Below are 15,213 nucleotides of genomic sequence, written 5' to 3'. Positions count from 1 at the left end.
CAGTTTGGACTAAGACAGTAGGATCTACAAACAATGACATCTTTTTTTTAAAAAAAAAAGGGAGCTGCAAGAGGCTATAAGAAAAGAAAAGAAAAACATGCCTAAATACTTTGGGTGGGAAGACTGTGGCCAAATTATTAAATATCTCCCAATGTATACTAATTTTACTCGGTACCAGAACACTAAATACTGTTATGAATCTAGAACTAGGTTATTGCTATGAAAAGGAGAGATTAAGCATATTTCAAAAATATGTATTTAATTTTCATCAGTAGGAAATAAAAAGGGACGTAAGCTTTATTGAAATATATATGCTTACTTCTTCTCATTCTTGCCTAAATTATTGGTTATCTTCATTTTACAGTGGGAAATGAGGGACACAAGAAAGGTAAAATGATACATTCAGATGATGAGGTAAACCAGTGGCTGAGCTTAGAAATGAATGTAGGTGTCCTGCCTGTGAGTTCTCTATACACTGTATCACACAGTCCATTCAGAGCAACAATTTTCTGAAGAGGGTACTTCGAGCTGAGCCAACAGAATTCTGATAAAGAAGAAAGAAGAGAAGCAGAAGAGATGATAGCAAATTTTTATTGAGATTGCAAATGTGCTACTGAAGACTCAGAAAAAGATATAGGAAAGTGTAAGTAGGATGATTAAAGAGGCATTCTTCTACACAAGGAACAATGACCAATACAGTGACAAAACAAGTGTGCAGAGGATAGAGATCTATAAAATGAAGAATAGCAAAGAGAGGGTGACAGAAAAAAAAAAAACATTCACTGTATCTTCCGGTAAAAGAAGTAGGGAAATCAGGTGAAACTAGTATGTGGAAGTTTTACACAGGTTACAGATCAAGTGCAGTCCATACTGCCATAGGATACTGTGGGTACTCATCACATGTTTAAAAAGAGTTTACACAAATTCATAGAAGAAAAATTATCAATGACTATGGAACACAAGGATGACATGGCAGGTTTCTATGTTTCTATGCTCGAAAAAATATTTTGACATTATAAAGCAAATGAAGGAAAAACTGTCTAAGGGCAAGGCTAGCAAAGCAGTGGAGCAGGTTGCCTAGGAAAGTTATGGCATCTCAGCCATGAGAGGTGTTAAGAAATGATATGAAATAAGTATAGAGGATCCTGCTTTATTATACAGTGATCAATTGAAAAGTCTCTTTAAATCTTATCTAGTCATATCTGGGCTGAGTCCAGGGTATGTGTGAACATGTTGTGTAGATATAATCATTAATATGGTAATCGGCAAATGTTAACCAGAAAATCTCTCCTAGGATTTATCTTGAGAAGTCATGGTATGTTTACAAGCAGCTTCACCTGTTTGCAATTCTATATATAAATGGATTAATTAACATATAGTAGCCATCACATTTAAAACCTCTCTTTCAACTACATGTGGACAGATCTTTCAAAAAAACAGATTTTAAAGGAGCAGTCACAGGAAATAGCCCTGATATTTCTGTATCAGCTTCACAAATAACTGCAAACTAAGCCATGGAATGTTATATATCATTGGGTTCAGTTCCAGTTTCTAAGAACAGTTACTGATGGTTTGTGGGTTTTAAATTTATTGGTACTTGGATTATTCTTAAACCGTAATCCTAATTCAGGTAAAATGTCTATACTTAGTAAGCAACACGTCTTTTCCACAGGTTACCACAGTGTAACATCAATGCTTGTATTTGATAATTGAAAAGAAATATGGTATTGGAAGAAAGTAATGAAATAAAACACATTAAGCAAACATGTAAGGAAAATAACTCAGTACTAACCTGTCCTCTTTCAAAATTTGAGTGTCTTAGCCTCCTTTGGCAGGAATCTCCCTGCTCTCCAAATACTGTGATAAATACATCTGCATCAGTCCCTGATGCAGGCAATGTTCCTGTATGAACACTGATCAAGTAAAGAACTCCTGTCATGAAAAATCAGTGACACAAGACAGTGCCAAATCAGACTATTTAGCAATGTAACTACCAAACATTATAAACCAATTTATTTTAGGTAAAAGATTAATTTCAAGACCAAGGAATGAAGTTATACTAATTGACAATAATATCCTGAGTTTCATATAGATTGCCAACTACTTCACAACGCACAGTACAGCATTAGAGATGAAATGTCCTTTACGAATCAATGCAACAATCCATGCTTACATTACAAAAAAAGAAAATGTCATAGTTCTGGAGTCTTATCCAGTGGTCACTGAAATCAGCTGAAAGAATCAGACTGATTTTATCACACTTTGTAAAAAGCCTTGAATTCTTGTGGGTATTAAAGGTCTTAAATTGAATTAGGATTTATCAACTCTAACAACATTTTACCAAAGAGAAAACACAGATATAACAGATGAAATCCACTTTTTGTTCTGGATCACTTGAATTCTGTTTTAGTCTAGCATTTTGATAATTATGGGCAATATCAATTAATATGTTCAGGAGAAATGGCTCAGCTATTTATACAGATATGCATTGTTGTTATTATTCTTCACCAAAAAGAATGGCTTGCCATGAATTCTGGCTGATGAGTTCTATAGTACATATCCCTTGAGGCAGCATGAGAGAGGACTTTTTTTATGCGTTCTGTAAGCTCTCTGAAGAACTAAATGTTATAACCAACTGTTAAGAAATGCTTCCATTTGCAGTCTAGCCTTCAGTTAGATATTAAATGGAAAAAGTTTTAATTTTTAACTAAGAGTTCTGTTCATAGAGTATAACGAATGAGAATTCTTTTCTAAATATTTTATAAAATATAATCAGAACAAAGGAAGATGTTATATTTTAAATACAATGATGAAATGAAACAGCTTCTGGGGCAGAAACAGGGCTTGAAGAAAACCTCAAAAAAAATTGTTTTTTATTTTTGTGATTCATGCCATTATGACTTTGCACATGCCTTTTCTAAATCTGTGATTTAGCCCCTCGTCGAGTGCAAATCAGTATGTTTTTTAAAATTTCAATAGAAATATACTAATTGGGCTTTGCGCATTTTTCAGACTTTCAAATTGGTAGGTAGCCTAGTGAAAAAAATACCTGCCAGTTGTTTTAAAACAGAAGAAATGCTTGAACAATATATGTTATTAAAGATCCCACATGGTTTACACAGGTATATTGAATGAATCTTTAAAAATAATTTTGAGTGTTTTTTTAGTATGTATAAAATGCCTTGCCCATTGTGTTCATCCCATTAGTCAGTTCACAATTTTGCGTGTGTATGTGTGTGTATTTGCTCATGTATTTATTTTTTAATTCAGCAGCATACCCCTGAGTGGTGGCTTGTCTGGCCAGACCACTGCTAGCTCTGTCACAGTCTCAGATCCATCTTCTCCAAACAGACATTGGGCTTCAGTGTGAAAGCCCAACTCTTGTTTAGTGTCCAGGTCTTTTAGCCGAAGCTGCAGGCAGAATCAGAAAAAGAAATTAGTTTATCTGAATTATGTCATTTCTTATTTCCATCCCAACAGAAACTGACATTTCTTCCTATTGTTAATGCCTACACACACTTTATAAAAGCTACCTGATTCTGCATAACAAGAGCTACAGTAGTTGCTGCAAGCTGCTGATTTTGCAGCACCGTGTTTATAGGTGTATTCTTCATTGCATATTGACACAGGCATAGGACCCATTTGTAGGGAACCAATGAAGGATACAGTTTAAATTGATCTGTATATACTTGCAATTTCAAAATGTCAAATGAATGAATACAATCACATCAATCTTAATAGCATGTGCCCATTTTGCAAAAACATTTTTTTTGCTGCTTTTTATTTGTTTACATGTGACTTGCTATATCTCAGCTAGGATTTTCAAAGTTGGCAGAAGTTAAGTGTCCAGTGGCCTTCGGGGGTCCCTGTGGAAATAAGTTATTTAAAGAATGAATTCCAACAGAAGGTGCGAGCTTAGGTCCAGCTTCATTCCACCAGACTTTAAATACTCAGCAGAGACTGAACAAATTAGGTTCCAAATTTGTGAACTTAGAACCTCCAAACCAACTGAGGAAGCACAGCCTTGGGAGCCCACCTATCCTAGCTACTGAGACATTCAACATGGAGATCAGATTCACAGAAGGGCAACTCAGATCGTGAACTTTATACTAGATCAGGTTATAGAATACAGAATGACAAACTATCAAGCATACGCAGAAACATTTCTGGTAACTATTATATGCAGGATTGAACTTGATACATAACTAATGACTACAAGTTTGCAGAAATGGTTTCTTCAGCCTTTAGAATCTCTTTGTATAGAAATATTATATCCAAGACATTAAAAACAAAACAAAATGAAACAAACATTGAATTTCATCAGGACATTAAGTAATTGAAATTCTTAGGCAGGGAATCCCAAAATTACTGTGGTGACTTATTACCACTACCGACACCAGCGGCAGCAACAAAAGCTTGTGGCTCATTGTACAGGATGCACATACCACTGTTTGGAAATCCTGAGTGCAGATTTCCTTACGTAGGCTTTAAGTGCAAGCTTTGAAATGCATAAATATTTATATAATTGAATTATATAATTGAAATCTTTAGGAATTTGACAGTTTTACTCGTAAAAATTTTGCCAGACTATCTTGCCCTTGAGTTCCTAGAAATGTAATTACCGAACATTTTCTGTTCCTGCATCTGCTTTGTGCCTAGTGCTTCACAAGATCAGGCACAAAGCTTCCAGATGAAAGTAAACAATTCACCATGACCATTTTCAGAATTAAACCATTAATTACTTGAATAAAGTGTTTTTCTTTAGATAGTATTGAATTCCACTAAAATTGCAGCCAGTTGTTTACCCGTATTTGCACGTGCATTAGCTGAAGTTTCTCAGACTATATGTCTAACTTCTTGTCATACAAAAATATCCTCCCTAGCTTCTATCAATATAAACATCTCTAACTAAATATCAATAAGAATCAGAAACTCTTATCTGTACTAAAATTAGACTAAGGGTTACCTGCATATGCAGGCAGATGACCTGCAGAAAGTGGACTCATAAAAATGAGATGTGTAAATTTATGCAGACTTTGGCCTTAAAATAAAATGTACCTGACAAATTCTTGTTAGTTGTAAGATTACATCTAAGTGTGCACTTTATCGCCAAATCATATAGTGTTTCTATATTCTATACAAAATAAAAATTATTTTGTATTTTATTTTGGAGAGGCCCAGAAACTCTATTTTTGAGCAAGAAAAAGCTACTCATTCTAGCGTACATAAATCTTCAAAAGATACAGAAAAGACATAAATTTTAGCTAAGATAGATTGTATAATTTCCTCAGAAGTGTGCAGAAAACTGTAGGAGATAACAGGAAAAACTCTGGTACTCTGAAGCTGCTGCAAACACCAGAATAGAGAAACCAGAGAGTAGCCAAGGAATGTAGGGATTTTATCTCCTTTTTAGCCTTTGCAGTTTCATCTGTAATCTGTGTTTTTGTGAAATTTCTGAAACTTCAGCTATGATTTCTTTCACTTAAGGAGAGAGAAAAGAAGGGAATTCTTTCAGTTGGGGCTGGGTTTGACCACTGATTCATAGTGAGCTTACACATACTGACTGCCTCCCATAGTCTTTCTATTTCAATACAGCATCTCTATTTTTTACTGCACTGTAAGAGTCCTATTAAAGCAAAACTAACTTGTTAATTTTAGATTATGCTTCCATGTATAAATAATTTATAAACAGACTAATAAATGAGTGACAGATGTTATAAGCATATTACTGGCACAAGCAGTATATGTTATTGTGGCTTATGTTGGTTTTAAGTGCACCAGTAGAAGAGACTACATAGGTCTATAGCAATCTATTGACTTCTTGTACTTTGCAACAATTTATAGCTACTAATAAAACAATTATTAAATAACATTTGAAGTATTTAAAAGTATGAACACAAATCATTTAGCCATTTGCAGAGGGTTGTCTTTGAAAAGAAAGCAGAAAGCAAATTATTACATTTATGAATTTCCTGCCATGTTGTGAGCCACCAGTTCTGGAGGCTCAAATCTTATCTTACACAATCACACAATGGATATAGCGAGGGTAGTGTCAACATATTTCTGGAATGCTTTATCAATGGCCTGGAGATGTGGATTTAAAATTATAAATTAATTTCGCTTACCTATTCTTTCCATTATTGTAGCCTAAACTGAGACTACAAAATTAGCTGACAAAAAACAAGTTTGGGGAGAAAATATGAACAAGATAAACTCCTCCTCTGTCCTCAGAGGAGCTCATAAACTCAGACTTAATGTTCCTTTGAGTACCATAAACCCATTCAAATTTCAGCCTGGAATGAAGCTGTCTCTAACATTTCCCAACAGAACAGTTTTTGGACTGTTTATTCATTTAGGGAATCACCCTTTGATCTTTTAAATCCATAGTAGGGTCAAGGTACTGTGTGGTCCAGTTCAGAAAAACACTCTTATACTTACTTCAGAATAATTCAGTGCTCTGTCCACAATGCTTTTTGGGCCCTTGCCTACAGGCAGAGCTCATTGACATGATTTTTCTTTGCATTAACCTTCAAGTTTAAGTATGTCCCCAAAGCCCAAGTATTATCAGGCCCAACACCTTGCTATTCAACCTTCCTACTCACCCTGGGGAAAGGTATACATTTAAAATCTGGTTGAATCATAAGATTGACAGCATTAAATCATTTCTCCATCCCTTTTTATGAGAGATCTTAAGTACATATTAAACTATAATCAGATGTTTAAGGCCCACTGATGACCGTGTTGTTATGAATAAAATACTGAAGTATCAGCTTAATTAGTTTCCACAAGTAGGTTGCTCTGTGTCAGGAGACCGTCAGTATTTCCATGCAGGGATTCACATTTCCTAACATCAGCAGAAAACACTGCCTTCTACGTCAGGATGAGCTATGCAGAATGGATCTGCACATCAGTGAATAGGTGTAGCTATATGCACTTTGGCAGGCGCAAACAAGGTAGATCTGCCAACAAAGAGACCTGGAAGCCGTAGGCAATCATCTGTAGATAGCAGGTAACTGAGCCAAAAGATGCATGGCCTTGCTAGTGTGGTGCAAAGCAAAGCTAACAATCTGTCTCTCAGCAAAAGATATTTACTGGTATTATGAACAATATTACAAGTTTATATGTGGTGCATTTGGAATACCTTGTGAAGTTTAATTCCTCTTCCCAAGCATGAACCATGTAACACAAAGGAAACTTTTGTTATATCTCCAATATCACCAACAGTCAACTGTTAGAAAAAATAAAGAAAAAAAAATTAACTATACGTTGTGTGCAACAATTTGGATGGCATACTTTAAGCCCAGGTAAAAAGATAAGTAAAATAGGTAAAAATACTCATCAAGGACATTAATGTTACAGTGAGGAAGTCCCATTAAGATTGCAAGTTAATTTGGACTCACATTTGTATCATAATTTATGTTTATTTTTAACTGGAAGAATTGGCTGCAGAGTCTAAGGCAACATATGAAAAGCAAAGAAATGCACAACTGATTCTATTATTTCCAAGCTGAATTCATATTACTATTCTTTTCGCTTCACTATTTACCTCCTCTCCATCACATCTTTATTCTCAAACTTGAACTGAAATTTTGAACTCAAGATGATTTTTAGCCCTGGCTATTGGTTCTGTTCTCAGTTATTCTAGTGCTCAAAAGAAAGGATGACTGGTTTCTATAAGTCATATCATATGCTGCTGCTTGTAGCTTTTCATCTTGCATCAGTTAAGCAAGTCATGTTTATATTGCCTTTTTGCAAAAGATGGGTAATGACTTTTTTTCCCGTGTTTAAGAATTAAAACCTTTTGAAAGGGGTGACCTAGGTTTACACACCTGTCCAGAAGCTGCCATTAACTTCATGTGCAAACTACAGAATTTATGTTTGCCCAGGCCCAAGTTCGTTGTAGAGAGACACAGCTTCTAAGTAGTGAAAACAGGTTAGCTGAGGTTTGAGAAGTAGAATGTAAAGGAAGTATGGAATAGCTTCATTATTTATTGCCTCACTATTAAGGCCTACTAGTCTTAATTCAAAGTTAATGAGGCTTTTCATGTCAAAGTTGGCATTTGCTCAAGCGAGCTTTACTAAGTGATATGTATTAGCCACATGCGAGAAGTTCTCCAAGTGCTGTTTGTTTAAGACACAGAGGTATAAACATTAGTTCTGGCAAAAACTCATTCTATACAACTTCACATATGTTGGCTACAACTCTTACTTTACTGAAACTATTTGGTAAGATTTGTGTGAAAAAAGAAACCAACCAAAAATGGATTATCATTCAGATTCTGAACTTTCTGTGCAGGGGATTTCCCTTTTCTTCCAAATACAACAACTTGAATGTCAGGAACATCTTCTGGCACTTGTGTACAGTGCACCCATGTTTGCCATCGTCCTCTGCTTTTAGTATCAAAATTTTTTGTGAGAAGAGATGTCACAGATGTTTCTGCAATGAAAACAATCATATGTTCAGAGCCCGTGTCTAAGTTATAAGACAATATAAGCTAAAAGATACACGATTGCATTGCCTGGCAGTGCTGGATCTACCACAGGCAAGTCAGGCAACAAAGCCGCAAAACCCTCATTGCTCATTCTAGCCCTATGGAAGTGTAGAAAACCAGGTCAGCTGCTTTAGGAATTCATGTCATACTCATGCAGGGGCCATGCCTATCTTTTCTGTATTGTTCCAAGGACAGGATACGTGCTTCCAGAGGAGACTCTTTCAGTACTGTCATTTCCATCTTCTCCATCCCAGGCATGATTTCTTCCTCCTTGTTTACAGAAGGCATGATTCATCTTGGTCCAGACCCCGCCCTTCACCATGGGGGTACCAATGTTCGGTTCCTCCTACACTGTGAAGTAGCCTTGTACTGGCTCTGTTCTGCACTGCCATACAGTAGTGATTCATGCAAACGAAGGACATGTCTGCTGGTATTACCTTTGAGTGGAATTGCCACTTCTACAAAATCTTTCTTGGAGCATTTATTGATCCAGTCATTGTGAACAAACACATGTGCAGAAAAAGGGTAGAGGACTTCTTTTATAACAATTTTTTCCAAGAACCATTCATCTGATGATTGAAAATAAACAGAAATTATTAATTTATACCTTGTAAGCAACTAAATTTTCTGTGTGTGCAGTCATAAGTTTCTATCTTTAGAAAAATCAATAAAATGTTTTCTTTTGCCAGACTTCTTAAGAGAGAAAGACTTCTGAAAATGTATTGGCTGTTTGTATGCGTGTTTCTGTCTGTTCCCCTATACTCCAAACTATTCAACAAAGTGAAGAAGTCTTAAAGTTTTTACAGATCTTGTGAATTAAACATAGGGATAGATTTGATTTAATGATCTATTAGTGTCCCAAAGGATGGAAAGGCTTCTGTGTGAGATCTCTAGACACAAGAAGTCCCCCGTAGGAAATCATATTATCAATGTGCTAAAGGAAAAACGATCAGGATTTCTACCACATTATCCATCAGAAAATCCACTCAACACACAACTTTCTTTCTGGTGAGGTTCTGTGCTGTCTAATAAGGCACAAATTTCAGCTGAAGGTTTTCTCTTGTTTGGGACCACTGTATTGATTCTCTGGAAACAAAGCATTTGAAGACTCAGACCTCTGAGTCTTGGTAAACTTGGTTATACTCCAAGTCTTTGTCAAGTCACTGAAAGTTTGATCATTCATTTTAATGTTACCATCTAGGAAATATATGAGAAATAGTCTCTCAGTCAGTTTTTCTGAGTCTGAGTTTAACCTACAGAGTCATCTTATAGTCTTCCTTTTTTGATACAGATAAAAGAACAAGAGACTCAGCTTATCATGCTCTGGAATAATCTTATCTCCATTATCAACATTATCTGCAGAAGTAGGATATCTGTAGAATCTCTGTTCTGTTGCCTCTAAAAAACAATGGGCCAAAATTTTAGCCAAATTATTGAAGAAAATATCAATTCATGATGTTCCTTAATGTTGCTATTTATTTTTAAGAAGTAAGTGATTTTCTTTAACTCCAACAGCTGCTGTGGAGTCAGAAGAAGGACAAGAAAAAATGCTGCAGGAAGTGCAGCCTTTTTATCTGCCACTCAACCTCATGTACACAGAATCCTTTAAAAAAGAATATATTTCTCATGGGTTAGAAGAAAAAAACTATGAGGCCAGAACAGCCTTTCTTCCGTGTTCCACTTCCCAATCTGATGAAATGATTTTCTGTTCTTATCTTTACCTAGAAGCATTTAGCCCTGAAAAAAAAAATCTCTTTTAAAATGAAAATGTCCATCATCTAAAAATGCAAAGGAAGAAAAAAATGTCGAAAAGCACAAAAGCATGATGTCGTATTGCTTCCTGAAAAATAAAAGCTTTGTTGACTGTACACATAAATACATAGTAACTTTTATGGAGAAAAGTTTTACATATAATTTTACCGTTTTACATTGTCACAACATTTACTGGGAAACCTTTGCACATTTTAATAAAATCAAGCTGGATACTTGGCATGTATAGTCCAACAGAACTTATAAACAGCAAAAAATGGAGAGCAATTTCAAATTTTCTAGAATTTTTTAAAAAAACTTGTCATTTTTAATTTTAAATTCAAGACATTTCTGAAGTTCTAGGATCTCCTAAATCTGATAATCTACATTATTATTGCCATACGTTAACTGAAAAAAATGCTGACCTTTTTTTAGACTCTTAAATCCAACAAGAACTTGGTTTAACTTGCCAAGATATACTGCTTTGATTTTGAAAATATCCACCTGCAATATGAAAATAATCAAAATGATATTTTAGTTAAATTTAATATGTATCTGCTTTTGACTATTTATCAGTTTAGCCTTGTGTGTCTGGTCATCGTTTTGTATCTCAATGGAATCAAGTTTATCTCATTTATGCCATTCCATTATCTTTGAGTTCATAATTAAACATTACACGCTATAACTGATATTTTCTGATCCTGTTAATATTATGAATTATTAATTTCAAAATGCTGCTCTATTTAATAGGAAGTAATTTTGGAAACATCAGATATACACACTAGCAATAAAATGCTCATTTCTAGTACCTTCATGGACTGAGGGCAAGTTGGAGTAAAGAAAACTGTGAGAGAATGAATACCCAAACAGTTGTTACTCGAAATCTTTTCTATAAGGAGAAGATTAGGTGCTATAGCCCAGGATATAGAAAAGTCCTTTAGAGTTTTGGATGAAGGATTTATCCTCCTGAACAGTCCCGTTCAAGAACTGACACAGAATCTGGGTTATACAGAAAAAATCGTTGTGAATTTGCAGATGAGTTATATTTCCACTGGAGCGAATATTCACAGAAGTCAGTTGTGTTGTTCTTATATTTTTCTCTACAAGTTTTATTCTTAAAGAAAATTTAACATCCATTCTTACAAAATAAAGAATAAAGAAAAAGCTCAGGACAGTTTAGTTTTTTGAAAGAAACAGGAATCAGTCCCTCTGTCAGTCTGTACTGATGCCTTATCTATTGTAGCAAGCAGTCTTGCCATTTATATTTCTCCAAGCTACTATCTTTAATATATATTATATAGAACTATTAGCTATATCACCAAAAAGATTAATATATAAAATTTCCTACATTACTCCTTTAAGCCAGATGAGCCCCACTATCCTGTCATTATTATTTTCAGATTTATTTTGTGAAGTCTGAGCTAGCAGTTTTATCAGTTCTTGATGAACATGACATTAGGCATACATATTCCCTTCCACAATGGAGAAAGAAAATTCAAGAATATAGAGGACATAATGACTAACAAAGGTTTTGTTTGGCTTTCGTAAAAAAAAAACATTGTGTCTTCTAGAATCTTTAGAAACTAAAAGAAAACCAGATAAAACACACAGGCACATTTAAAGAATAAATGAAGCATATTGCAAACAGATTTCTCTCGATTTCTACATCAGAGAACAAAGTAATCTAGGTTGGCTAACAACAATGAAATATTCCCTTCTGCCCTCTCCAAAAGAAGATTCCTATGTACTTTGCAATGATTTTATGATTCCCTTAAAACAAAAATTAAAAAATCTTCCAAAACTAAACTCAGAGCAAACAGTAGGGTCTAGTAAAGTATCAGCTAGACATTTCCTTTTGATCTGAAATAGATATTTCCTTTTGATATGAAATTTGTTTTAGTTACTTTGTTCTTATGCCAATAACTACTCCAGGAATTACTCTTCTAGGAAAAGCTCTTTAAGCCTCAAAAAGCAAGAATATGTTTTCCATGTTTAAAAGCAGTAAGTGGGTGGAAGAATTTGAACCATGAAAAAATAAAACTCTTCTTGGAACACTGACGTTAGTGTTCAGGAAAGTTAACAAGAAAAGGTCATGGTCTAAAGTAGGTACAAAGGCAAGATATTCTACAGAAATGTTATCAGTTCTATCAATTAGGCATATTTTAACAAAGCACTGATACCTTCCTGGCCTGAAAAGTCTGCAATATTAAAACAGAACATTTAGAGTAAATTTAGTCCAACTCAAAATTACTTCATCAACTTAACTGTTTCACTGTTATGCAATGCTGATGATGCTTAAAAGCAGCATTTTATCTACGGAGACAATCACCTCTTAGTTACAAGAGAAAATTATGTCTATATGGAGTATAAAACATTAGTATTTTTGATACTCTGTCCATGAAAGGTTTTATGTAAACATAAGTTTTAACAAAAAGACACTCACAGATTCAGTTACATTTTTCCTCATTGTTTTACCTGCCCTCTAGCAAAAGTGATCAGGCTGTTTCTCGAGTTAAGCCATCGTTTCCCCGAGTCACTCTTTTCTCCTTGTATACGAAGATAGGCCTCACCAGTGGCACCTGCTTTCTTCAAGTCTCCCGTGTGCAAATGGATTGCATATTCCACAACTTCAGAAAAAACACACATACAAAACCAAAAAGTCAGCAAAAGAAAATGTTCGTTGTCTTCTTGCCTGACATCTGCATTATGTACCAATCCCTGGCAGAAACCATTGCAAATTTCACCTGAATCCCTTACTGTGCCACAGAACAGGGAGCTCAGGTCTCTTCAGTCCTGGTGACATACACAACCAAAACACATTCCTGCTGCATAACTCCCTGTTTGGCAATCCGCAGAATACAGATTTTTTTCTGCTCTGACACCACTCCCAGAAAATCAGTGCTACTGGCTGCTGCTTGGGGCAAAGCATCTCCTGTGCACTGCCCCCTTCCCCTAATGTAGGCAATCCCTTTCTGAGAAATACTTCATATTTACATGCTCTTTGTAAAGTCCAAGTTCTGCTCTCTAAGACTATTTACTCATATTTCTTTGTTCCTTCCTTCCCTCTGTGTGTATCATTTTCTCCTTGAAATGAAATGGGAGCTTACACTTATAAAGTGGCTTAGAAGAAAGCTGGGACCTGATTGTCTTAAGCTTTAAACTCATGTAATTATCTGCCAAAGAATGAACACATCAGGACTATCAAGCTTTCTCACTAGTCAGACTATAATACTATCACAATGTTCTTGAAGCTAAAACATCTTAATGTGAAACAGAAATAACGAAATAAAAATTCTTTCATCAGCTTTAATACATAAATAGAAAAACCTCTTCATATTTTGTATCAGTCTCTAAAGAACCTCTGATGTACTGTATAATAACCCACATATACAGATCAGCTAAGTGAAATCTGAGTTTAAGGGAAAGCATTCCTGATTTGCTCAGCTGTGGTCATAGTATAGCAATTAGAAGAGACACCTGTGGCCGCTATGGAGAGCTTCTGCTTCCTTGCCTCTTTATGACACAATATACAGGGGAGTGATGCAGATGAGACCAGATTGCATTAATTCCAAAGAAACTTCAGGGAAAAAATCCTATGTTCACTTTTTAAATGACCTATTTTAGCCCACAATTTTATCACGGAAACAAGGTACAAGGAAACACTTGAACAGAAGCAGGTCACAATCTCAGTATTCATGGTTATTTGCATCATTTTAACAAGGAGCCCAGGAAAAATCAGAAGGGGGTTTTTTTGGGCTGTTTTTTTTCCCACCTAGTGTTGTAAGTCTGCTCTTACTCAGATTACAATAATAAACCTGTGCTCATTTGTATAATGTTGTTGCTGTCACTTCAGGAATCTAACTTTGCTGGCTATATTAGGAATATGATCCTTATGTAGTCAGCAGGGAAAGGCAAGTATTGTAGAAAACACCTATGGTGGGTTCCCATATACTCTAGGGATAGACACTAAAGGTTAGTCTGAACTTAGATGGTCTGAATGTTCCTCTGCTTCCAACCACAAGCATAATTACTTCGGCCTAACAAAAAAAAAGCTATTATCTTGCAGCAATACAGGTTTGTAAAACACATCTTTCTAATATTTTTCAGGAAGAGGAAACCATTTTTATCCACTGTAGAATGCAAAGTCATATTCAGGATGTGAGTAATAAGCAATGCACACACACCAAGAATGTAATCAAGAATGCATATATTATCTCTTGAACTTTTGTGTCACAAGCTTCAAGACTGATTTTTTTTTAAGGACTGAGCACCCTTAAAATCCAACATTTTACAAGTACTAAGCTATCTTTGACTACTCCAAACTATTTTGCCCCAAATCCCAGAGCCTTCATCACTGGCACAGTAAAGCAGATATAGACAACATCAGGACTATTACGTACTGGAGAAAGTCCTCCAGTCTCACTCTGCCACTTGTTCCTACCTGGGACCTGGCTGGCTGTACAACGCTTGCTTTCCCAGGAAACGCATGTGTGCAAAGAAGCATGGTGCTTTAGACGGACGTGAAATCAAGGAGCAAATAAGAAGCACTTTCAGTCTCACAATTAACAATATAAGCCAGAAAGCACTGAAATACACATTATTCAAGTCTGAAATACATATTCCAGTCTAAAATACATCACAGGATACACAAATATCTGAGTTTAGATCCTGGAAACATCTGATATTTTCAGTACAGTTTGCTTCTTAAACCAAATTTATTCCAAGATAGAAATGGCCCAATTTAGCAAAACTGTGCATCCTTTAAAAAGATATAATTATGAGAAATTTCTGGTAGGTTTGAGAATGATTGTTAGAACCCAGAAGCTAAGGCTGTCATTTATTTTCATGCGTAGGTGATAGGAAAACAGGGAGAAAAAAAGAGTGTTCTGAGGATATTTATTTTTAAGCTTTTCTTACAGCTCTTTTCACAAGTTGGTGCTATTCATGCTGAGTGTTATAACAAAAGGCCTGA

The 15,213-nt window shown here is 35.3% G+C and overlaps 1 protein-coding gene and 1 non-coding gene across 2 annotated transcripts in view; both read right to left on the bottom strand.

Annotated features, from left to right (window-relative positions):
- The window catches only part of LOC137661595 (lipoxygenase homology domain-containing protein 1-like), a 192,831-nt gene that overhangs the window by 42,546 nt on the left and 135,072 nt on the right, over window positions 1–15,213 (bottom strand). The window contains 7 exon segments of the mRNA XM_068397201.1: window positions 1,793–1,932; window positions 3,279–3,411; window positions 7,142–7,228; window positions 8,256–8,437; window positions 8,930–9,061; window positions 10,667–10,745; window positions 12,717–12,868. Coding sequence (XP_068253302.1) covers window positions 1,793–1,932; window positions 3,279–3,411; window positions 7,142–7,228; window positions 8,256–8,437; window positions 8,930–9,061; window positions 10,667–10,745; window positions 12,717–12,868 — 905 coding nt within the window.
- On the bottom strand, window positions 8,604–8,709 carry LOC137661667 (U6 spliceosomal RNA). Its single transcript, XR_011047891.1, has one exon. It is a non-coding gene; the product is annotated as a U6 spliceosomal RNA (small nuclear RNA).

This window comes from Nyctibius grandis, chromosome 3 (assembly GCF_013368605.1).
Source record: "Nyctibius grandis isolate bNycGra1 chromosome 3, bNycGra1.pri, whole genome shotgun sequence".
NCBI lineage: Eukaryota > Metazoa > Chordata > Aves > Nyctibiiformes > Nyctibiidae > Nyctibius > Nyctibius grandis.
The sequence above is the reverse complement of the archived record's forward strand: the minus strand, read 5'-3'. Positions and strand labels throughout refer to the sequence as shown.